Source organism: Bubalus bubalis, chromosome 8 (assembly GCF_019923935.1).
Source record: "Bubalus bubalis isolate 160015118507 breed Murrah chromosome 8, NDDB_SH_1, whole genome shotgun sequence".
Lineage (NCBI taxonomy): Eukaryota > Metazoa > Chordata > Mammalia > Artiodactyla > Bovidae > Bubalus > Bubalus bubalis.
In genome coordinates, this window is record NC_059164.1 from 65,564,051 (window position 1) to 65,591,076 (window position 27,026).

At 34.9% G+C, this 27,026-nt stretch overlaps 1 protein-coding gene across 1 annotated transcript in view; it reads right to left on the reverse strand.

Moving 5' to 3' along the window:
* Window positions 1-7,340: 7,340 nt before the first annotated feature.
* ZNRF2 (zinc and ring finger 2) overlaps window positions 7,341-27,026 on the reverse strand; it is a 94,082-nt gene continuing 74,396 nt past the window's right edge. The window contains exons 3-5 of the mRNA XM_006055696.3: window positions 17,561-17,666; window positions 11,867-11,946; window positions 7,341-8,619 (exon numbers count right to left, since the gene is read on the reverse strand). Coding sequence (XP_006055758.2) covers window positions 11,889-11,946; window positions 17,561-17,666 — 164 coding nt within the window. The 3' untranslated portion in view covers window positions 7,341-8,619; window positions 11,867-11,888. The remainder of the gene's footprint in view (window positions 8,620-11,866; window positions 11,947-17,560; window positions 17,667-27,026) is intronic.

Genomic DNA, 27,026 nt, shown 5'->3' on the forward strand with positions numbered 1-27,026 from the left:
GAACTTATTTTCAGGACAGCAATGGAGAAACAGACACAGAGAACAGACTTATGGACACGGGGTGGGTGTGGGGGAGGAGGGTGAGGGTGAGAGTATGAAGAGAGTAACATGGAAACTTACAATACCATATGGAAAACAGATAGCCAATGGGAATTTGCTGTATGACTCAGGGAACTCAAATAGAGGCCCTGTGACAATCCAGAAGGTGGGATGGGGAGGGAGATGGGAGAGAGAGGACATGGGTGTACCTATGGCTGATTCTTGATGATGATGATAGAAAACCACCACATTCTGTAAAGTCATTATCCTTCAATTAAAAAAATTGATTGGTTAAAAAAAAAGTGACATTTATGAGAGCACACAAAGAGGGCTCATTAGGCCATCAACCTTTAAGACATTTCTAGCCTTTTTCATTAAAAAAAAAAAAAGAAAGAAAGAAAGAAAGAAAGCTGGATATTCTATTTCCATTTGGTAACAAAATAAGACCAGCTCTGCTCATGCATAGTAGCTAAATCAACTTTGAGAAACTCAGGTCTCTAAAGTCAGAATTATAAGGCTTTCAAAAATATTTTCACGTTAAGGACAGAGTAGAAAAACCACCTCCTAGTCATCTGGACCTGTGTGTCTAACACAGTAGTCAATGGTCACATGTTGCTCTTGAGCACTTAAAATAAGGCTAGTTCTGAATACAGATGTGCTATAAATATAAAAGATATACCCAATTTCAAAGACTGAAAAAGAATGCAAAATACTTCATTGGTAGTTTTTATACTGATTATATACTAAAGTGATAATAGTTTAGATACTGAAATACCCTAGCAAGGCCTTTAGCTTTTGCAGTGTTTGAAATCTAACAACAGTTGAACCATATACCGTTTAACTTCATTGATAGCTATCCTCTGAAAACTTGGACATGAATCCTTTTAACATTTACAGATTTAATAACATTTGAATTATTAATGATTAACTTTGAAAAGTTCATGACATACAATAACTTGATGTTTTTCTGAAATACAAATTTACATTGCTAATGCTGTACAATTACAACTGCTTTCAGTTATCCAGCTACAAAATGATCAAGATACTCCAAAAGCATTTAAATCTCAAGCTGACTTCATTGGGAAGATATTTTTTGTGTCATGTACTTTTTAAAATCTCATAAAATAATGAACACTGAATTCATAAGTTTATATGGAAAGAACCATAGAAATAAAGCACTGTGTGACAGACTTTAACAATTGCTAACAAAGATCAAAATGCAGCCAGAAGCAATCCAGTGTCTTCCAGGAACTGGTCCTCTTCTGGTCCTCTTGCACAGCCTAACCTACTCATCCCAACAGCAGCAGCCATTAGGACAGCAGGATTCATCCTTGCTGTCTATTTCTAAAAATACTCTTCTTCCAAGGGTAGAATGGTACAGAGAAAGGGTACGGACAAATGACTCAAAGAGAAAACTTCAAGAAGGCTTCAGTGTGCATCTCAGCATTTCACTAAACACACCTAGGAAAGCATGGCCCTACTCCAAGAGGTATCTGAGGTTAAGGGGAAGATTAGTGGTGGAGGAGTCCAGGTCACCACCCAACCTAGATGTCAATAACCTAGTTCGGTGCAGACCACTTACCATATACCTCTAATAGTGTTGGCCACATTTTTTTCTAGATGCCCCCTAAACACTAAAAACAGACAGACACACACACACACACCAGCTGTTCCTGTCTGGTTCTCTCAACACTGCTTCGATTTAAGATCCTGCAGGTCAGAACTGGTGCTCTTTATCTCTGGTTCTCCAGCAGATTCTTCAGCATAATTGGCTTTCCCAAGGGAAAGATATTCTGTCCTTAAGATTCCACTCTTCAAGATGTGGGAAAAGTACTAGCTGGGAGTTGTCTTGGTCTTATCTGTCATCTTTTACATCTAAGTGACTACCAGGATGAGTTAATTCTACTCTTTACATTTTTTAAGTTCTTCCATTTTTGCTCTATTGTCATTGCTTTAGTCTTGCTCATCATCTTGTCTGAATTATTATAAATTTTCTAACATGTCTGCCACTAGTCTCATTCCTCTCTAATCTGAAGGGTGAATCTGATTGTGTTTTTCCTGCTAAAAATCCTTCAATCTTAGTTTGGTACATACATCCCTTCAATATTTGTTACCTGCTTACCTCTCTAGACACAACTGTCCAAGAGGGTTATGATTCTATGTGCTATGTTTTCTGCCTGAGAATACTCTTCCCGACCTCCTGCTTCATATTTCCTTTTAATCCATATGCCCTAGAGCTATGATCTATTTCTTCTTAAAGACTTAAGGTCATTCTCTTGCCTAGTCTGAGCTTAATGACCCTTCTCCCTACCTCCGCAAGAGCCTTTACTCCTTATTATATATGTTTACTTATTTGCATCACATACTAAAGATTAAATTCCTGGAGATCAGTTATTCTTGATTTCTATATTCTTAGTTCCCTAACAGTCCACAGAACCAAGTAGTGCTTAATATGTAACTGCTGAAATAATCTTCAGATTTCAGCAAGAGGGAAGATCAGAATCCACCCCGTCCTCTATTACACTTACGTTTCTTAAATCAAGGTCTATGAATTACTCCTATACTTCATGAATGAAGATAATAACAAAATTTATTCACAGATGGGCAAAAATATTTTTATTTACAAAAACTACTAACATTATTAAGTGCTTACTCTGTCTGGTGCATACACGTACTTTCCATTTAATCCTCACAACAACCTTGAGGTAGGCAGTAGTATTACTTGTTTTTATAGGCAAAAGCGAGGCACAGAGAAGTGTATTGCCAACATTAAGAAGATGGCAAAACTAGGCACTGTGGCTCCAAAATCCATGTTGTTAACCACTATGCTAAAAAACTCAATACGTCTTCCATCATGAAAACTGTGCTTCAGAAGATTAATTACTCTCCTTTTAAAAACATAATGGAATGTCACTAAAATACAATCTGAACTTTAAGTTATGATTGTGCACTGGCAGACCATCATCCCTCCCTAAAATGTAATATCTCTCCAATCACATTTCAATTACAAATTTACAAAATAGGTTTTACATTAGAAATTTCACAGTACGTCTCTTTCCTTATGGTTACAGTAGTGAAGAGAGGCCTCCTTGTCCACTACCACTACAAACAGCTGTTTCTTAAGCTATTGCAGAGTTTTAATATTTTTATTCAATTTTTGTGGCAATGAGTATACAAAAATAAAGAAAATTTTCACATAAGTTAATTCATGGTAACCTTTCAGAATTCAGATAATTCTGTTTTAGTGTAATGTTCTGTCAACTTCTAGACATAAGGTGGATATGACAAGGTTCCTTGAAAGAATTCTTCTCTTATTTTCTACTTCTAAATAGTGGGATAATTTGGCAAGATCATTTGGAAGTCTTATTTATTAAAATATTAATAATGAATTGTTCCACTTTAGAGCATACAAGTTGTTCCCAAAACATTTTCTCTATTTCTTGTGACTGATGCTTTTGATACCAGGAAAACACTTTCTAATAGAGGAAATTAAAAAAGTATTACAGAAGAGCTGAGGAAACCATGAACCTCTAGAGCAGTAGAGGTAAATATTCATTATTATCATGATTTTCAAATAAGGAAACTCACACAGTCATTACAAAGCAATAAAATGTAATGGAGATCAATATCATCATCAAATCCCCAAATCTCTTGCATCTCTCTATAGGATCTGCTAACTGTATTAAATGCACACAGATGCTCAAAATGCTTCTGACTAACAACGAAACCTTTTCAAGATGCTGGCACCAGATTCACTGGTAACAGGTTGCCCAGAGAACTCTTTTAAGTTTATAAACAGAAATCATCAATACTTACCAATCTCAGCATTTTAAATGAAAAAGGAAGTCATGGGAATCTAGTAACAGAAGAAATTAGTCACTTCTGATTATAAGACTTACAATCCTGGAAGATGCCACACAGTCCAGAGCAGAGTTAAGAACCACAAAGTTGGTTAACAGATAATATAATATCACTTTTAAAATTTTGTTTCTTTCTGGGATGTGAGTTTATGCCATGCAACCAACAAGCAACCAACAATTTGTCTTATTAGCTATTGGTCTAAAATTAATGGTGGCTTTAATATCTGAAAATATGCCAACTCCCCTAAGTATAGTAATGTTGCATTTTTGACTAAAACACATTATCAAATCTGATTTTCTTTGATGTCTTTTACTTTCCATAGAGAATCAGACAACTTAAAAGACAAGGTATTTCTGATTCAATACAGGAATTCTGTGATTTGAAAAGAATATCCCTAGCTTAAGCACAGCATTCATAAATTATGGTTTATTTGTAGTATTGTTTACTGAAAGTTGCTCAGTTGTGTCTGACTCTTTGCAATCCCATGCACTATACAGTCCATGCAATTCTCCAGGTCAGAATACTGGAGTGGGTAGCCATTCCCTTCTCCAGGGGATCTTCCGAACCCAGGAATCAAACCCAGGTCTCTCACATTGCAGGCAGATTCTTTACCAGCTAAGCCACCAGGGAAGCCGAGTATTATCTATTATTACAAAAAAATTTTTTACCAGCTGTTCCTGAATAAGGATCACTACTACACTAAGTAGCAATTTCATATATATATATATAAATAAATAAATCAAGTAACAATTGAGTTTCAGAATAAAAAATCTGGGTAGAGAAGAAAAGGGGACAATAACACAGATGATGTAACTACCATAATATTTCTCATAATATAGCAAAGAAAAAGATCAGAAGTTACGTACTTCAGAAATAAAGGGGAATGGGCCAAAGGCAAAATACTGGCATGCTAGATTATTTTTTTAAACTTAGAAAATATCTGTACATGAACAAGGGACACTTCACATTTAACCACCCATTGTCAATATGTTCTGAGTTAACCTCAAGATAAATCAGAATGCAAGAAAACAACCCAAATGATCTAAAATGCTTCCTGCAACTAACAAGTTGTACTGTATTTAGAGCAATATGTATCTCTATGCAGTTTTATAAAATTCTTAATAATCTGACTTATCTGGAAACTTTCTCTGTGGAAATGTAAGATGACTATTAATATCAATGTATAACAACATGGATGTCAATCAGATGGTTAAGTCAATTATTCTTGAATTTTAAAAAAGTTTCATGTTTTGTTCAAACGTAATTTCCCTTCTTCAATTCTATGTTAGTAAATTAAATTAGGTAATATTTACATTAAATTATTATTATTAATATTTATATTAAATTCCTTTTTCAACTAAAGGAATATCCTTGTGTCTTGCTATAAAGTTAAACAACTGCTTTTAAACTCCACTAAATCCAAATTTAGAAAGCAACTTTGAAAAAAATCTGGTATTTTCATTAACTCAAGATACATACTGCAAATATGCTCCCTTAGGCATTTCGGGGCTACATTCCAGTACACTATTTAGTAGGTGAAAACTGAAATAACTGTATAATATTCAAAAGACATAGAAAACTTGCACTAAGAAACAATCAAAACCTACACAGTATCCAACAGTTAACAACATGACTTTTTAGTTGCTTTGGCGACTACAAAAAAATGAGTTAGAGAAACCATTATCTATATTTCAATCACAAACATCACTCTTAAAACACAATCTACATCTGATTTAGGACCAGATCTGAAATACAGATTAAAATTATTCTTAGTTTATTTCTCTGGGAAAGAGCCAAAAGAAGACAGAATAATTGTACTCATATACATCCTTACACTCTTTTATACATTCTGGGGGGAAAAAAAATCAGATCAGCATGAGTCAAAATTGGCAATAAACCCATTATAAAGAAGAGTGGCACTAAAGTGAAATGTCAGAGTATACTGCTTTCTATATACCTAACTGTGATCTTACTTAAAAACAAGTATTTACAAAGTTGCTAGAAAACTAGAAGCAACTTGATAACCAGGGTTTCAATCTTTATTTTGTCTCCATAATATTCAGCTGTCAGTAGTTTCAGCTACACATTTAAACATCTAATGTGATTTTATGTCCTACGTACACTACTCGGTATCTTTATATAAATATAAATATTATAAGTGACATTATGCACAATATTACTTATAATATTTTCCAGATTAACAATTTTGACTTTAAATAAAAACTGGAGCATTTGGGCTTTAAAATTTTTTCAGTTTCTAAATTCTTTTTAAGAAGTCACTGATGGAGACTGAATTTAAAGTTAAAAAGAATGCTACCTTTTGTAAATTTTAACAAAAAGGGAACACTATGAACAAATTTATTAATAAGTAAATACTGTTCTAAACAAATAATCAAGTAGCACTTGACACGGCAAACAGTGAACTTTCTTTTCAACCACAGGAGCTTCTACTGTAGGAGCTGCAGCACAGAACCTTGTGACGAACAAAGGCCACGCGAATAAGACTGTGCGAGAATGGTGCTGGATAAAGAAGGACAAGGGAATTCAGGCCAATAAACTTCAAAAGTCAATGAGTAAATTATATCGGAAAATCAACTTCCAAGAAAATATCAATAGCTAACTACCACAGCTACAGTAAATCTTTTCCTTTAAGAATGGAAGACAAAGTAATTCTTACCATAACAACATACCAGTAGAAAAAAAAATTATTCACATTCTAAGAGGTTTTTCTTGGTGGGTGGGTGGGTGGGTGGGTGTGTGTGTCAGAGAAAGAGCACGTACGCGAGAGCAAGAGAGGGAGGGAGAGAGAGCTTACAAAACTGAAAATGTGAACTAAAATCCATTCATATTAAGATTTCATGACCACAAAAAATTTAAGAAGAGAATATTTTCCTTGAGGAAAGAATAATCTCCAAAACTGGTTAAAAAAGCACCTGTGAAACTGCTGTCAGCCTGTCACAATGGAGGTTGAGGATTCCTTAACTGCACCGTAACAAAAGGCATTTCACAGCATAACTTTAGGGAAAATGTTATCTGCTCTAGAATCACACAAATAACAATTAAAAACTCTTCTAAAAAATTGTTTATAATACACAAATTTTTCTGGGTAGCAGCAGTTGCTCCTGTACATGCCCTTTAAAAAAAAATATGAAACAGAAGCAACAGAACAAGGGAAGAAAATCGAGAAGGATAAGAGCAGCAGTAAAAAAGAAAAGTAAATACTTAAATACATTAAAGAAAGCTTAAAATAAGGAAACAGTACTGTGTAACTCTTAATTATCCCAAGTAAAGTGCACTGCTTAAATTGTCCTCTGATAACATTTTCCCTATGTTGAAAACATGAAATTTATGAATTGGTATTTTTGATACTAAAAAAAAGAAAAAGACATTCATTGTTGCAGCCCTGATAGCTCTCTTCCAGTACTTTTTAACCATTCAGATGTATTTTGTGGGAATATTTATTCACAGAATTTTGCTTAATACATTTCTTTCTATACAAGACTGAATTTAAAACTCTCTGTAACATTTAATTATAGTAATAACACATTAATAAATTATAAATTAACAAAATCTTCATGTCTGCTTTAAAAAATCATTTATCAAATGCTAAACTCCAGATTATCTGGAAAATTAAAGATGCAAATTGCTATAAATCTGGCATCCCAATTAAATTCTGATTTTTAAAAGTATATAAAAATGTCCCTCAAATTATTCCAAGTTCCACTCAAGAAAATTTTATTTTACCCTTTTCATAAGTTATTAAAGTATTACAACCTGCTAAACATTTTACCTAAATGTAGGAAAACTGCCTGGAGATGCAAAGCATATTACATGAAAAGAACAAATAAAAATACCCGTTAAAACAAAGTTATTATAGCTGGCAGCACTTAAAATTGGTAATTATTTTTTTTAAGTTGCATAGCTGCAAGATGATTCATTGCTGATTACCTGTTGAGCAGTTTTATTTAAAAAGGAAATAACATATTTAATAAATTGCAATTCAGTAGATAATCCTAGATTTAATTAATTAGAATATAATATGTAACTTGATTTTTTATTCTTTGGATTGCATTCTGATAATGTTAAACCTTTAATTTAAAATAGCAACATACTGTAGCTTTCCTATGTAGAAGCCTACTTTCTAGTCTTGGGGAGAAAAAAAAAAAATCGAAGAACTTGAGATCATGGTCTACATTCAGAGAATGTTTTACTGCTTGATTACATTTCTTGGTTTCACATTTAAGACTTTAATTTTTAAGAAGTAAATTACGTGGTCTTCAATTTAAGAACTGATGAATGCAGGAACATCATGTCAGGAAAGTAAAGGTCCCCAAACTAAAAACCAAAACAAATCAAACACAAGTAGTTGTGCAGCCCTAGAGAACTTAATAAAAAGTAAATCAACTTTTAAATCAGTTAACTTTGGCGTCTGAATACAAAATGTTCATCAGTATTACCTATGTAGATGACTACTAAGGGATGTGCAGCATTTTCAAAATCCCTGTGTGTCCTTTATATGCATGTTTGGTACACTGAGTTCTGTGGCAATTGTCCTCTCTTCAGCAGGATTTTTTCCCTATATGATTGTCCATCTCTGCATTACTGAGTCTCAAAGAACTCAGATATCTGGCTGAGTGTGCCTGCATTTTTGTTTTTGTTTTTCCAGAGACAGATCTTCGTATCCTCTTGGTTTTTCAAGCATCTTGAAGTCAAGGAAACCTGTGTAAAAGCAGATACATTAAGCTTAAGCAACGGTTCATGATAGTAACACAAATCAAAATTAAACACCTATTTCCCCATGAACATTGCTTTAGACTGTAAATTTTCATACACTTAGCATTTTAAAAAGCTGATAAAATCTGTGTTCTGCAAAAGAAAAAAATCAAGGACACCAAAGCACAAATTAAAGCTTAAAATTGTTACAAAAAAAAACAAAACAAAACACACAACAGTCCTTCCCCCTCCACAATCAAGACTACAATAGAGTACAGAAAGTACAAACACATACACATATACACAATTCATTAATCCCTTTCCAAGTAGCCCAAAATCTCAAATTAAAAGTAGTAAATGATTTCCTAACTAATCAAGACCTTAGATATTCATGTATCTCTATTTTAGGCTGACTACTAAATTCATATGCTGAAGAGTATTGGTACATGTTGCCTTAAAAAAAAAAAAAAAGTTTTAACAACACCAAATCCTCTTCAAACCCATACACTTTTAATCTAGGACAGCTAAAGAGACAGGAGGATTCATCATTTGACAAAGGCAGTCAGAACAAAGACAAAATGTGAGTTGAGAAATCCCATGTCTATACATTCTTAGAAATGACTCATCATTTGAAAAGACCCATAGAGACAGATTCCATCGATTCACATCCAAACCCAGGTTCTACATTGGGGAAAAAAAAAAAAACAACTAAAGAAGAAGATAGAAGGTAACACTGATACACAGGGTAAGGAAACTGAAATGCTGTTTAAAACCAACACACGATGTTGCCCATAAGATGAGATGCCATGTTCCCACACATCCCATAAGCTTACTGTGACCCTAAAACAAAGATTTAGCTGATGAGACCAGGTAATAGCAGATTTTATATCATAAAACTCCACTTACACACAAAAAAGTTTATTGACTAAAAAGACAAATTTTACTTATGGGTGAAAGACTTAGACGTATTGTTTTGGTCCATAAAATACTATATTTCATTCTATTAGCATTGGTGTTAGTACTTCTCTTAAAAAGCTTCTATAAATTTTAGCAGTAGCTTTACTTTAGTGACCCAGATGTAAGGTGACACTGAAGACATTCCAAAGCATCTTCCTCTTCAAAATCCCTTTAATAAAGTGAGATAAAAGTATACATGCAGCATCCTCAAAATATCACTCCCATCACCTTCTCTTACACAGTAATCGAATTCCAATTCATACTTCAAATGTGTCACGGTATGATCTGAATCATCTCATGGTAAAAAGGTTCAAAAGCTGATAGTTCAGCCAGGACTTCATAGTTCACAAGTGTAACCCTACTGTTGTTAATTAATACAGAGGTCTCAAAGTTGCAGCTCTTATTCCAGCTGCAAGAGCTGTTATTAAGTCACCTCAAATCTCCTTTGTTAATATTCTAATCTGTTGCTATTAAATGATCCTCATTAAGAACAACAGAACTCCTTGAATGTGTTTATTATCACAACACCTCATATTTAAGACGAGGAGTTACTGAGATAAAAGGAAGTTGGGGGGACAACACAGGACTAGAACTTAGATACTATCTGCTCTAGTTTCCTGCCTGCGATCATAGACATTCAGAAAAGATTCTTCTGTGACTACCTTGAGTCTCTGAACACAGAGGCAGTAACTCCTTCCAAAACAATTTCAAGACTGGCTAAAATATTCTGCCTTCATGTAAAACACAATACTTTATACCATTCTGAAGTGATACAAATAAAAAGCTTTTCATACATATGAAGTTACCAATTAACTTATTTCAAAGCTAAATGATGTCATTCAATTCACTTCATGGAACTCAAAAAAAAGCAATACACAAGTGAGGTTTTGAGGTTTTCATTCAATTTACTATACATTTTCAGAAAATGCAGAATCATGAATAAGCTATGTCAACAGAAAACAAATTCTGTATTTGGTTTAAAAATTCTTTTTTTCTGTCTACTGTGTAGATAGGATACACAAATGAAAGATAAAATTGAATGAATGACTATAAAAACACCTTTCTGTGGAAAATGTCACTAATAACAGCAAAACAGCAAACAATACAATCTTTGGGTTCAATTCCCAGCTCTACTAAGGAACTAGCCATGTGACCTTGACAAGTCAAGTTTCTTACCCTCTCTAAAACTTAAGTTTCCTCATCTGCATTATGGGAGTAGTTAAAGAGTACTGAGATCAAAGAATTGTTATAACAATTAGATGAGTTATTAACAGATGTAAAATGCTTAGACCAATGCCTGGTACATAATCAGTTCAGTTGCTCAGTCATGTCCAAGTCTTTGCGACCCCATGAACTGCAGCAGGCCAGGCCTCCCTGTCCATCACCAACTCCTGGAGTCCACTCAAACCCATGTCCATTGTGTTGGTGATGCCATCCAACCATCTCATCCTCTGTCGTCCCCTTCTCCTCCTGCCCTCAATCTTTCCCAGCATCAGGGTTTTTTCTAATGAGTCAGCTCTTTGCATCAGGTGGCCAAAGTATTGGAGTTTCAGCTTCAATATCAGTCCCTCCAATGAACACCCAGGACTGATCTCCTTTAGGATGGACTGGTTGGATCTCCTTGCAGTCCAAGGGACTCTCAAGAGTCTTCTCCAACACCACAATTCAAAAGCATCAATTCTTCGGCACTCAGCTTTCTTTATGGTCCAACTCTCACATCCATACATGACTACCGGAAAAACCATAGCCTTGACTAGATGGACCTCTGTTGGCAAAGTAATGTTTCTGATTTTTAATATAATAATGCAGTATAAATGTTAACTAATTATTATGACTGAAGAACTATAATATATTGCATTACCTAAAAAACATACCTGGGAAGTTAGAAGAAGAGTGTGGAATTTGATTCTGTTGCTAACTACATAACCTTGGATTGTTGGGACAACATGCTTCTTAATGTCATGGAACTTAATTACTCTGACCCTCGGGTTTCTCATTGGTAAAATGGGGTCAGCATAGTAGTTCATGGTGTTTTTTAAAGCATTAAACTAAAATAAGTTAAAGTGCCTTAAAGTACCAAAATTTGAGAGTTTACTTAATACATGATTCTCTTCAGGAAATCAAGAAAATTGTTTCTTTGTAACTTTTCATGTGAGTTTTCTATACAGCAGCCTAATACAATGTCTGGAACACATACACACCTCACTGACTAAATCAATGAATAAAACAGTGGTTGAGAATGGATGACTCAGGTAACAGTTCAAAAAGCAATTTTTTTTAAAAAAGGGAAAATTACCTATAAGACAGGAAGCTGATGCTTAATCTGAAGGGTGCTCAGGGCAAGATCTATTTACTTCAAACCATTCATCTATGCAGCTAGAAAAGTAAAAAACAGAAAAATTGAAACACGTTTAATTATCTATATAATAGTTATAATAAAAATGCTTACTTCTTGACATTAATATCTCTACAGAAAAATAATTTGATATTTTTAATGATCATATTTGACATATATAAATAAAAGGATATTTTTATTACATTCTGATTAGTCTAAGAAGAAAATAAATCTTTGCAAAATTATGCTATAAAGTACTTTAAGGTTTAAACAGAACCACCATTCCCAAAAGAGAACCTGAAGAACTACCACTTGACCAATATTCAAAGTTAAAGGCCAAATCTGGACAGATACCTGTCTCCAAAATAGTTGTTCAAGTTTATGCAAATGTCAACCACAGATCAAGCTTTTAAACTTTAATTCTTGACAATACTATATATCACATTTTAAAAGACTATATGGGAGTATTGAAAACTTAATTCTATCGCTTTCTTCTGACAATACATGTACAGATACAAATAAATATACCATCATCCATTTATAAACTATCTTACGAGTTTATAGGAAGTTAAATATCAGGGTGCATATATAACTATCATTATAGATATGCATTGTTCAATGCAGTAAGCCACGAGCCACATATGGCTATTTAAGTTCATTAAAATTAAAGAAAAACCCACTTGCTTAGTCACACTAGCCACATTTCAAGTGTTCAACAGCCACATGGCTAGTGGCTACTCTACTAGATAAAACAGACATAGAACAGAAAGTTCTAATGATAAACTCAACGCCTTAAGAAGGTTAAGTAACTTGCCCAACAGCTAGGAAACGACCCAAGCAGATTTGCTTTTAAAGAGTCAAACATTCTCACAGTTAACAGTGCAAATTAATATATGCCACAAAGCCAGATGGCTTGACTAATATGCTGAAGGGCAAAATTAATAGCTATCCTCACAGGTTGTTTTCATAGGTAAAACCAATAGGTAAATTTAAAAGGAAAGAAGGTAAAAGATCCCATCCACACGATATTCTTACAAATATTTTAAAATAATTTCTGTTGCCATTAAGACTTTTGCTGTCTAAATAAACATGCCCAATTTGACTTACGACACTGTTTTCAACTTGCTGTTTGACTCACTTCTGGTCTACCAGAATGCCTCTTAACAACAAAATACTGAGAACTGAACAAAATACACCAGATGCGTTAACAATTCCCAGTACATCTGAATGTACAGTTCTGTGATCTAAAATGGGTACCTCCTATTTTATAACCATGTGATTTCAGTTCATCTCGACAAAGAAAGCATTTAAAATCCCCCCTTCTTAGATTAACTGCTATGAACCCATGTTATTTAAAATATTATATTCTCCTCCCAAGATCCAGCAGGAAATCACTCTCCTGTACTCTAAAACTGTGTGTGTGTATGTATTCCACAATAACATACAGTACTGCTTCCATGTTTTACATATCGAACCTTTGTTATATGTACTGAAAACACTCTGACATCTAGTTTTTTACTTTTTTATAGTATCATGATGCAAAAAACAGTTTTAAATTTTAATGTAGTCAAATTCTTCAACTTTTCTTTTAACTTTTTATGGAGAGGTTACCTTAGCCCCCAAAATAATTCCTTGCCATGAGGTTAAGAACATCTCTCTATATTCTTTCCAATACTTTAGACTTTAGTTTCCATAGGCAGTTAATCTAGAATTAATTCTTATTTCAAAAGTAAAATAGAGATTCAATTATTTTTTCATGACAGTAACTAATTGATTCCAGTGCCATTCAATGAATAGTTTATTCCTTATTATCTTTACTATACTGTAATACCACCTTTGGTAAACCAATTTTTCCATTTATTCATGTTAAACAAACACTTATGTAGCATCTATTATTTGCCAGCACTTTCTAAAAATAACTCATTTAAAACCTCACAAGTACTCTACGAAGTTAATAATAGTGCTTCATTTTACAGATTAAGGCAGAGAAAGTAACTTGACCAAGATGACACAATGAATTAGCAGAGGGGCTGGGATTCAGATTTTAGGAATCTTGACTCTTAACAGTCCATGTTCTTTCAGTTCAGTTGCTCAGTCGAGTCTGACTCTTTGCGACCCCATGGACTGCAGCATGCCAGGATTCCCTGTCCATCACCAACTCCTGAAGCTTGCTCAAATTCATGTCCATCAAGTCGGTGATGCCATCCAACCATCTCATCCTCTGTCGCCCCCTTCTCCTCCTACCTTCAATCTTCCCGGCATCAGGGTCTTTTCCAATGAGTCAGTTCTTCACATCAGGTGACCAAGTATTAGAGTATTGGCCATGTTCTTTACCTCCATGCAATGCTGAATCTCCATTTTATATGTATGAGTGTTTATGGACTCTATTCTTTTCCACTTACTTGTCTATATTCTTTCCACACCACCCTAATTAAGACTCTTACAGTGAATCTGTATAGGATAAGTACCCCATTACCACCACCCAGCATCACTTACTTCTTTAGATTGTCTTGACTATTCTTGACCCTTTGCTCTTTTGTCCATATATATGTAAGAAACAACTTGTCAAGTTATATAAAAAAACCAGTTGAGATTTGACTGAAATAGTATTAACTACATAGATTTGGGGTGCAGTGACATCTTTATGATATTGAGTTTTCCCATCCACAAAATCATATGCCACATATTTATTTTAGATCTTCTATAATATCTTCCAGGAATGTTTTAAAATCTTCAATATCTTTTTGTAAGATTTATTCTTAATAAATCTTATTCCTGTTGCAGTTTCTGTTGCTATTAATGTTATTATCCTAAAAAAAGTTATATATTTTTTTACTGGGATATGAATGCAACTGATTTCATATGTTGAGCTCCAATCAGACAACCTAGCTAAATTCTTATTAATTTTAACATATTATCTAATACTTATTTTTTGCTTTTGATTTTAAATTAATAATAAATAGAGTTTATTAAGTTAATACAGTCCTCTTCCTTTGCTAATGCGGTAAATTATATACATAAATTTTCTAATCATATAGTGTTTTCACATTACTATTAATAACATAAATCCAATTTGGTCAAGAGGCTTTATTTTACATATGAACTTGGTTTGCTACTATGTTTTCAGATTTTGCATTTATGTTCATAAATCAGAGTGTCTTTTAGTTTTCTTTCTTATACTGTTCTTGTCTGATATGGGTATCAAGTATATACTATACTCATAAAATAAGTGGGAGAACCCTCCATCATTATCTACTTTTTGGAGGAATTTATGATTATTAACACAATGTTTTGTTGTTGCTGTTTAGTTGCTAAGTCATGTTCGACTCTTTGTGACCCCATGGACTGTAGCTCACCAGACTCCTCTGTCCATGGGGTTTTCCAGGCAAGAAATACTAGAGTGGGTTGCCATTTCCTTCTGCAGGGGAACTTCCCAACCTAGGGATAGAATCTGCGTCTCCTGCATTATAGTCAGATTCTTTACCACTGAGCCATCACGGAAGCCCATATAATGTTTTGGCTATGTGGTAAACTTGTTGTCAAACTGTCATGGTAGGCCTGTCTTTAGTTTTTTGGTTTGGCTTTTTAAAAAATATTTGTTACTTTTTGGGGTTAGTCTTAATAACCACTTAGGATAGTTACTACTTTATTTGGATTTCCTATTTCTTTTCAAGTCATTTTGGACAATATAATATTTCTAAGGAAATTACCTGTTTTGTTTAGAATTTTTAGGTGAAAATATAAAACTTTGCACAGAATTGTCCAACTATTTAAATTCCTGTTATATCTAAAGTTATGTTTTCCTTTTCATTCCAACACTGTTTATTTTTTCCTTCTAGACATAATCTTGCCAGTGGCTAACCTATTTTATTATTCTTTTCAAAGAATCAACTTTTGACTTTGTTAGTCTCTATTCTAGTGTGTAATTTTTTCATTCAATTTTTTCTTCTCTGATCTTTGTTTCCTTTGTGTTTATCCTGCTATCAATTTTCTAATTCAGGTAAAAACTTAGACTATTGATTTCCAGTCTTCCTTTCCACAGTAACACAAATTTTGCAAGGATCACTCTAGAAAAATGCTGAAAAGGTTTTCATTATTATTCAGAATATTTTCTAAGTTCCATTATGATTTCTTCTTTGATCTATAAGTTACTTAAGAGTACTTGTGAAGATCATTTATCTTTTGTCATTGACATCTAACTGTGCCCAAAGAACAGAACAACTTTCTGTATGGCACCAGCTTTTTGTGGTTTACTAAGATCTGCCTTGTGGCCTAGTACATGACCTATTTCTATAATGTTTTGTATGTCCCTGGAAAGAAAATGTATTCTCTAAATTGCTGAGTGTAGATACATCCATTCATACTCATGAGATCAAATCTGTTCACTGTACTGCTCAATTTTTCTAGGTCTTAACTAGTTATGTGTATGCCTGTTTGACTCAATGAGAAGTATATCAAATGTCAATTACCATGATGATTTCTCAATTTTTTCTGACCATTCTACAAATATTTTACTTTGAGACTGTGTTCTTTGGTAAAAAAAGAATGGAGTTTTATATACTATTATCATCATATAATGATATGGAGGGATTGATAATGATAATGGAGGGATGCCCTGGTGGCTCAGACAGTAAAGCGTCTGCCCACAATGCGGGGGTCCAGGGTTTGATCCCCAGGTCGGGAAGATCCCCTGGAGAAGGAAATGGCAACCCATTCCAGTATTCTTGCATAGAAAATCCCATGCATGGAGGAGCCTGGTGGGCTACAGTCCATGGGGTCGCAAAGAGTCAGCCATGACTGAGCAACTTCATTCATGGATCATCATATAATACCAGTAATACTTTTTTCAATAAAGTTAATTTTGTCTAATATTAATTTAGCTTTGTCAGTTTTATTTATTTAACATTTGCCTGGATATAGTCTTCTATCCCTTTATGTCCATATTGTTCTGTATCCCTTATGTTTAAGTGTGCTGCTCATCAATAGGATGTTCCAACCTTTTGATTTGTTTTCACCTGGTTAGTTTGACCATTGGGATTTATTATAATTACTGATATTAGTATAATTATTATAATTACTGATATAATTAATTTATTATAATTATTTATTTTTGCCTCTTTGTTTTGGTATTATTTACTATTTTCTCCAACCTCCACACCCTGCTTTTTTATTTCCACTATTGCTTTTAAAGTTATAGTTTTCTGTTCTTTTTGTAATTTACTTCAAATCATCTTAAATCAAATTTTCCTTGTTGCCCTAAAACCAAAACACTTTATCAGAAACCAGATGGGCTTTGGAGTCAGACAGACATGGCTGGAATCTCAGTTCTTTCATTTATTACTAGCCATGTGACCATGCCCCCCAGCTTATTTCCTCAATGGTACAACGGGACTGTTATAAGGCTTACGTAAGATAACCTATTCAAGAAGCTATGGACAATACGGGTCATAGTAAATGCTTAACAAATGGTAGACTTTGAGATGCAAACAGATTTTTATTACCAACAAGGGAAAAAAGGCCTTTTTTTTTTTTAAAGAAATGAGGGAAGGGAGTTTCAATGAAGAAGAAATCTTTCAGCCCTAACTACAAAATTTGAAACTTTGAGAAAGGTCTTTTAGTCTAATATCAATTTGGCTAACATAAAAATAAACTCACCCTTTATGATATATGCATAGACAAGGCAGCCGTGCTATAGTATCTCCCTGCTGCAGTTCTTCAAGGCATATTGCACATTCCCCAGCATCTTTACTCAGTACGTCCTCTGAGAAAAAAGAAAATGCATTTAGCACAATAGAACTGAAAGAATTATGTGAATCCTAACTTCTACAGAGTGGTGTCTGGCATATTTTTGTCAGAAGCACATAAAATTCAGCACCTATATTTGAAATACTATTTGTAATTCACTAAACAATATTTACCTTTACTTACAGTGTCTCTCAATTTCATTTAGATTTCACTGAGGCATTACAGTTAATACAAACACAGTATACAATCTTCCAACTCGCAAACAACTTTGCTATAAAATTTTATCAGTAAGTCCGTTATTTGTAATTTAGAATTCATCCTACTAACCAATATTAATCTCGTGCTCAAAGATCCTTCCAGAGAAGGCAATGGCAACCCACTCCAGTACTCCTGCCTGGCAAATCCCATGGATGGAGGAGCCTGGTAGGCTGCAGTCCATGGGGTCGCTGAGAGTCAGACACCACTGAGTGACTTCACTTTCACTTTTCACTTTCATGCATTGGAGAAGGAAATGGCAACCTACTCCAGTGTTCTTGCCTGGAGAATCCCAGGGACCGGGGAGCCTGGTGGGCTGCCGTCTATGGGGTTGCACAGAGTCGGACACGACTGAAGCGACTTAGCAGCAAAGGTCCTTCCCTGGTGGTTCAGTCAATAAGGAATCTGACTGCAATGCAGGAGACTGCCTGCAACACAGGAGATCTGGGTATGATCCCTGAGTCAGGAAGATCCCCTGGAGAAGGAAATGGCAACCCACTCCAGTATTCTTGCCTAGGAAATCCCATGGACAAAGGAGAGGAGCCTGACAGGCTACAGTCTATGGCGTCACAAAGAGTTGGACACAACTGAGAGACTAAACCACCACCAAGCTAGGTCAAAAAAGTATAGACAGTATAACATGGCAGAAAAGACATTAAAATACTATTATAACTTTTAAAATTCTAAAGTAACAAAATTGCATAAGTTAAAGAAATCATCTCGAATACAGGACTTTAAAAAAATATGCTTAATTCAAGAACATACAAAACGAGGGAGATCAAAGCTTCTGTGTAGATTCTGAAAGGGACTTTTAGAAATGAGGATTTCAGACACTGGGCTCAACAATTCTTAATCCTTTTCTGCAACTATCCAAAGTTTTGATATTTGGCAAAACTAATACAATTATGTAAAGTTTAAAAATAAAATAAAATTAAAAAAAAAAAAAAAGTTTATCCCAGACACCAAGTAGACTCAATTGAAAAAGGTCCTGCAGGGTATTTTAAACACAAATACTACTGTAGTGAAACCCTTTATAAAGCAAAATTTCCCTTTGAAAAAAAGAAAAAGAAAAGCAAACAAACAAAAAAACCCACCAACGTTTTCTCAATTTATGTTTTATACTGAAAATTTAACTGATATTTTAACATTAAATTTTAATTTTTGGAAGGATCCTGCCTAAAAATATCTTAGTATATGCTTTGTGACTCTTTTTAAACAAGGAATAACTAAAACATGCCATTACTTTTAATATGGAGAAACTTAATAAGTTTAGAGAACACAAAGCAAAAGCAGGAACATGCAATATAAATTTGTATCACAAATAGATAAATTACTGCTTTGGAAATAAAACTCAAACAAGCTAAAAGGGAAAAGGTGCATTAATCTCTCCCTAATGCTTAAACATAGACCAATGTAGGTAAGTTTCCTAATAGTTCCTTTTAGAAAAATCCATTCTGTAAATAGTTTCCCCTTCAGTGATTCATTTTGAGACAGCACATTAAGAGGAAATACCCCTCTATTTGGTCTGTAGAAAGGAAGGTGTCAGTAGATTATTCACCCATTAGGCTACAGAGGGCAACAGGGCAACTTCCACAGCAAAAGGAAAGGCCTTGGTAAGAAGGTCTACGCTCTCAGAATTTAGGGAATATGACTGAGGCAATTTTAGCTAACTATTGGGTAGCTCACAAGCTAATACATCACATCAAAGATTTAACCAGAAAAAGTTTTCGGCAAGTGGAACTGGGTAAACTGGGAAAAATGCTGATTAACACCCACCTATAAAGACCTACAACACCTTCTGGAACTAACACCAAAAAAAAGATGTCCTTTTCATCATCAGGGACTGGAACGCAGATGTATTAAGTCAAGAGATATCCAGAACAACAGGCATGTTTCGCCTTGGAGGACAAAACGAAACAGGGCAAAAGCTAACAGTTTTGTCAAGAGAACACACTGGTCACAACAAACACCCTTTTCCAACAACAGAAGAGATGATTCTACACCGAATCATTGACTGAATTGTCAATACCGAAATCAGACTATGTTCTTTGCAGTCGAAGACGGAAAAGCACTTTACAGTCAACTAAAACAAGATGGAGCTGACCGTGGCTCAGATCATGAGCTTCTTATTGCAAAATTCAGACTTAAATTGAAGAAAGTGGGAAAACCACTGTCATTCAAATATGACAAACATCAAATCCCTTATGATTATACAGTGGAAGTGACAAACAGATTCAAGGGATTAGATCCGGCAGACAGTGACTGAAGAACTATGGACATTTTAACACTGTACAGAAGGGGGTGACCAAAACCATCCCAAAGAAAAAGAAATGCAAGAAGGCAAAATGGTTGTCTGAGGAGACTTTACAAACAGCTGAGGAAAGAAGAAAAGTGAAAAGTAAGGGAGAAAGGGAAAGACATAACCAACTGAATTCAGAGTTTTGAACAATAGCAAGGAGAGATAAGAAGGCCTTCTTACATGAACTATGCAAAGAAATAGAAGAAAATAATAGAATGGGAAAGACTAGAGACCTCAAGAAAACTGGCGATAACAAGGGAACATTTCATGCAATGGACAGAAATGGCAAGGACCTAACAGATGCAGGGACCTAAGAGATTAAGAAGAGGTGGCAAGAATACAAAGAACTATACAAAAAAGGTCTTAATGACCTGAATAACTACAATGGTGTGGTCACTCACGTAGAGCTGGACATACTGGAGTGTGACATCAAGTGAGCCTTTAGGAAGCACTACTACAAACAAATTTAGTGGAGGTGACAGAATTCCAGTTGAGCTATTTAAAATCCTAAAAGATGATGCTGTGAAAGTGCTGCATTCAATATGTCAGCAAATTTGGAAAACTCAGCAGTGGCTACAGGGCTGGAAAAGTGTCAGTTTACATTCCAAGGCCGAAGAATGTTCAAACTATCATGCAATTTAGCTCATTTCATATGCAAGCAAGGTTATGCTCAAAATCCTTCAAGCTAGGCTTCAGCAGTATGTGAACCGGGAACTTGCAGATATTCAGCAGTTCCAGAAAAACATTTACTTCTGCTTCATTGATTACACTAAAGCTTTTGACTGTGTGGATCACAAAAACTGCACAAAATTCTTAAAGACGGGAATACCAGTCCACCTTACCTGTCTCCGGAGAAATCTGTGTAGGTCAAGAACCGTGATGGAACAACTCACTGGTTCAAAATTGGAAAAGGACTATGTCAAGGCTGTATCCTGTCACCCTGTCTATTTTAACATATGCAGAGTACATCATACAAGATGCCAGGCTGGATAAAGCACAAGCTGGGATCAAGACTGTGGGAAAAATATCAACAACCTCAGATATGCAGATGATATCACTCTAATGGCAGACAGTGAAGAGGAAATAAAGAGCCTCTTGAGGGTGAAAGAGAAGAGTGAAAAAGCGGGCTTAAAACTCAACATTAAAAGAACTAAAACCATGGCATCTGTTCCCATCACTTCATGGCAAATAAAAGGGGAAAAAGCAGAAGCAGTGACAGATTTTATTTTCTTGGGCTCTAAAATCACTGCGGATGGTGACTGCAGCCATGAAAATAAAAGACGTTTGCTCTTTGGAAGAAAAGTGAAAGCGTTAGTTGCTCAGTCTTGTCTGACTCTTTTGCAACCCCATGGACTGTAGCCCGCCAGGCTTCTCTGTCCATGGGATTCTCCAGGCAAGAATACTGGAGTGGGTTGCCATTTCCTTCTCCAGGAAATCTTCCCAACTCAGGGATTGAAGCCGGGCCTCCTGCATTGCAGGCAGATTCTTTACCATCTGAGCCATCAGGGAAGCCCAAAGGTATGACAAAACTAGACAGTGTATTAAAGAGTAGAGACATCACTTTGCTGACTAAGGTCCATATAATCAAAGCTATGGCTTTTCCAGTAGTCATGCACAGATGTGACGGCTGCACCATAAAGAAGGCTGAGCGCTGAAGAATTGTGGCTTCTGAACTGTGGTGCTGGAGAAGACTCTTGAGAGTCCCTTGGACTTCAAGGAGATCAAACCAGTCAATCCTAAAGGAAATCAGTCCTGAATATTCACTGGAAGGACTGACACTGAAGCTCCAATACTTCAGCCACGTGACATGAAGAGTTGACTCACTGGAAAAGACCCTGATGCTGGGAAAGACTGAAGGCAAAAGGAGAAAGGGGGGGCAGAGGATGAGATGGTTGGATGGCATCACTGACTCAATGGACATGAATGTGAGCAAACTCTGGGAGATAGCAGAGGACAGAGAAGCCTGGTATGCTACAGTTCATGGGGTTTCTAAGAGTTGCCCATAACGTGGTGACTGAACAAGAGTCTTCTCAAGTTTCCTTCTTGAGCCTGGAAGTCCTAACCACTACCCTGTCCTCAACTGCAACCCCAATTCTTTGCTCCTCCTCTTGATCTCTATTTTTCCTTTATTGTTCTGAATAGCTTCCCACAAACAGAGAACCAGTTTATACAGCACCCAGTTAATGTTAACTGCTATATCAGAACTCACAAAAGTCATGCCAGTGGCTCAGACAACATCACAAACCTATACGTTAAGTCAGCCTGCACCACAGAAATTACCTCACTCTCAAGAACCCAACATCAACCACAGTTGTCCAATTCAGCTTTAGCTAGCCTACCTTGTCCTAGAAAACAGGACCTCCTAGTTTTATAAGGAAACTCCAATCTTTCTAGCCAGTCATGTCCTGTTTCTGCAGTGCCTCTTTTAAGACCCCATAAAAGTCACTCTTACCCTGAATTCCCTGAGGAGGTGCTTGCTAGGCATTGTAGACCCCGGTCTACAGACTGTTTTCCCTTGAGTAAAAGGACATCAAACTTGTTACTAAGTTTTTTAGTTTTGCCATTTGATATGAAGATGATAGCAACGAAAACAAAGAGAAAAAGATCTGAAGGAAATACTAGAAGATCACTGTACAATTGTATAATTCCAAATGAATGTATATTCTCACCACTTAGATTTTTTTTTCCACCACAGGGATAACCACATCATAAAATGAATCTATGTCTCACAACTAACTTCAAAAAATTAACCATTTATTTTTATTAAGCCTAAGACACTATATAAAATGCACCATGGGTTTTATATTTCACTGAGTAAAAAATGTTCCCACTAAACTGTGATATAAATCAATTTTAAGATATACCTTTTTCAGAACTTTACAATTTATTTTTTAAAAGTATGTCTTAGATTTGATGGACTAGGGTGTAAAATTTTCTACCTTCTAGAATACATTAACAACACATCTAGATTTACGTATATTTGAACCAAAAACTCCATTAACATAAATTAGACCAGCTTTTGAAAAATAAACTGTATTGCCACATTTTTTCCATCTAAATCTCTGTAACATATTCTCAGCACCAAATAAAAGTAAGTAGAAATCCACTAGCTGCAAGCTTCCAAATTCACTGTTCACACAAATATAAATGTCTTACAATACTTTTATGCGGACCTATGACTACCAACTGTCATTAACTGCAATAGGTATTAAAAATCTTTGAGTTGGGAAAAGTTTAGTCTTGAAAGGCCTTGGCTATCCTGCTTACAAGAAAATTTATTTACAGTACAACAAAGACAAATCCAATATTCATATCATTAACAGAATAATATATATTTTAAGAATATGATGATATGCTTTGCAGTTACTAAGTTAAAAAAATCTTTTTTACTTTAATCTAGAATGACATATTAACATCAGTCATTTTAATCACAAGGTCTCTAAGCCCAAGTAATAAAAAATATGCAGAACTGTATTCTCTATGTTAAGAAAGGTACTCCTGTACATACAAGAACATTCCAAACACATTAATTTCAATGCAGAAGCAGCCCAATATCCAATGTAAATGGCTTCTAATGAAATGATACCTGCTCAGAAAATTAAAAGCTGTTAACATACTACAGCCACTGCTCAACTGCATTTTGATAAGTCACTCTGAGTTCACTCTCACTGCAAAACCTCACAGTTACTGCCTCAAGTAACAAATACTTAATTTTCAAATTTGAAAGACTTATTTCCAATAGAATCTGTCTTTATATATTTGAAGGCATTTTTTATTTTTGAAAATTCACTATGCAACATCTGGAGGTTTTCCACAGTATTCCCTCTCCTACCCCATTATGACATTCTATTTTCATTAAAGGGCTCCCCTGGTGTCTCAGAGGTTAAAGCATCTGCCTATAATGCGGGAGACCTGGGTTCGATCCCTGGGTTGGGAAGATCCCCTGGAGAAAGATATGGCAACCCACTCCAGTATTCCTTGCCTGGAGAATCCCATGGACGGAGAAGCCTGGTGGGCTACAGTCCACAGGGTCGCAAAGAGTTGGACACGACCCAGCGACTTCACTTCATTAAAAGAGAATTTTCATTACAAGAGAAGTTTTCAGCTTAGCAATGAGACACATGCAGAGTTAACTAGAGCCTAGAAATACTACTAAATCCAGGAGACTGAAGTGCCTTTAAGAAAGCTGGGAAAAGATTATTAAAAGTCTTTAACCAGTCAACTGAAAACAGTCATGAAAAAACCATCTCAAAAAATAAGGAATCAATGTTTTAGGACTAGAATATCTTAAGGGCAGATGACTAACCAACCAAAATTAAAATGAGAAAAGCAGAGAAGGGAACACAGACTTAACTACCATGGTTTGCTTGTGTAATCCCCCTCTCCACAGCACTGATCAGGGGAGAGATACTCAAGATTGTGAACAAGAAACTAAATTTATGTTGCTTTTTCAAAAGTGTTGTCAATGTCCAACCTAACATCTAGAGGCAGTGTACTGCTTTACAGTCAAATTCTTTGATTTATTCACATGGTCTGTGCATTAATTTAGAGATACTGATACAGAGATAGAGATACTGATACTGGAAAAGAAGAATTAAACTGGGAAGGCAGCAATGATTTTATCAAGAAGTGGGCACCAAAATTACTTGGGTTTGTATTCTGTCTCAACACAGAAAGAAAAAAAAAAAGGATTATATATACCTGGGCCCCATCCCTAGAGTTCTGAAATGTACAACTGCTTCAGAAAAACAACTGCTATCAAGGAAACACCATGTTGAAGTAGAAAGAACGTTAAGACTTAAAGTTGCAAATAATATGAATTTCCATTCTCACTATTAGGTACATAACCTCCAAAATGTTGGTCAACCTTGAGTTTCCTTTTGGGTATCCAAAATATTACAGAGATGAGTCTTTAAAGAATCTTACATAAAACTTTTAAGTTATAAAAACACTATATAAAATATTATCAGAAAAAACTTAATGGACTTCTCCAAAAACAAAGTTGGTCATTTTTCTTTTTCTCCCCATTCTGGTATCCTAGTTGTTTCAATTTTATAAAATGTCATAAATAATCCCATGGCCAACAGAAACTTCTAACAGATACTCTAGACCTAGTCATTTCTAGAGACCTTTTATAACTCCATGCTGGGGACAACTCCATACAAACAATATTGCCTAATTAATTTTTAAATGTCTTGGCTTCATTATATATTTGAAAGTACTATAAATGTCTACTTTATTACATGCTTTTAGACATATTTAAGTCTTTTATTAATCCTATTAGGTAATTAAAATTACCTCCATTTTACAGATGAGGCTCAAATAAATTAATTTACCAGAAGTTACTAAACTAGTAAGTCCTGGGGTCAGGATTCAAATTTAGGCTATTGGCCTTTTTACAACTTCCATCAATTTTGGTACAAGAAACAATTTCACTTTAAGAGTATAAATACAGAAGCAAACTATGTTAGACAACTTTAGGTTAGAAGTACTATGGCTACCTATTTAGATTAGAGGAAGCATGCTCAAGACTGATCATATGCTTTATCTTCTGGAGTTAATAAACTGCCATAAAAACTGTTATCAGAAATGAGCTTACACTTTACTATTTACTTTCTTTACAGAACAGAAAACCAGCTCTGTCCAATATAACTTTCTATGATGACAAAAATAGTCTTTTATCTATGTTGTCCAAAACAGTAGCTACTAGCCACATATGGCCTGAAAATAGCACTTTAAATGTGGCCAGTGCAAAATATGAAACCTATATATTTCAATATAGTAGACAAGGAACATACATTTATAAACTAAAATTTTCTGTAAATTGTTATTTTACTTATAGCCTCAAGCTCTTAATTTGCATTGCCCAAAGAAATTATTTAAAATTCAAGCAGCCAAATATGCAAAATTAAAATATGTAGCAAGTACAAGCACATATCCATATAGTTATTGCAGATCAAGACAACATGAAAAAAAGCACACAGCCAAAATCCTTTGGGGGAGGGGGAGAAAAAACAACAAATAAGACCAAATTTGTTAGAGCCAGCCAAAAAAACTCCATGCGAAAAAGTTATAATCATCACAACTTTATTTTCAGATCAAGCATCCAAAAGTATATGATCTTTTCAGCAAAATACAATGCCAAGCACTATTATGGATCAGGCATTTTACCTGAAGACTTATTTTTTGTTCTTGAACCCTCAATGATAGCAGTAGAAAACAAAAGCAGCTGAAATGTGAAATAATCCCTAGAAAAATCAAGAATTAAAAAAATTCACAACATTAGTAAGAAGCAATTACTCAAAGAATGAAAAACTGGGGCTCACAGGGTTTATTAATAAGTACTTTCAGATATAAAGTTATATCTAATGGATTTTGAAGACGTTAACATTAACATTCTAGATTATAGATCCATGAGCTATTACTGTACTCAAATACCATAAAGGGAATTAGAAATTATATTTAACAAAGGGAAACAGTCATTTTCAGTGTAAAATTAATATATCAATAAAAACATGGGAGTAACCTTCACTAAACTGTCTAAAACTCAAAATTTGTGGTCAGGGTCAACTTTTATCCTTTTTAGAAATTTATTTTTCTGGTTCAAGGAGCAATTGCTGGCTTCCTCTGCCTACATGCCATTGACATAAATGTCAATGCTTTCTTTAAATATAACTGAGAAATGACTAAACACCTAGTCGCTTTTCATTTGCATTGTTAGAAACTTACTTTAAAATCAAGACTATTCTTCAAGAGACAGAATCTGCAACTCTTCTGATGACTTGGAAAAATGTATACTCTTGGGATTTTCTGGAAATTGAC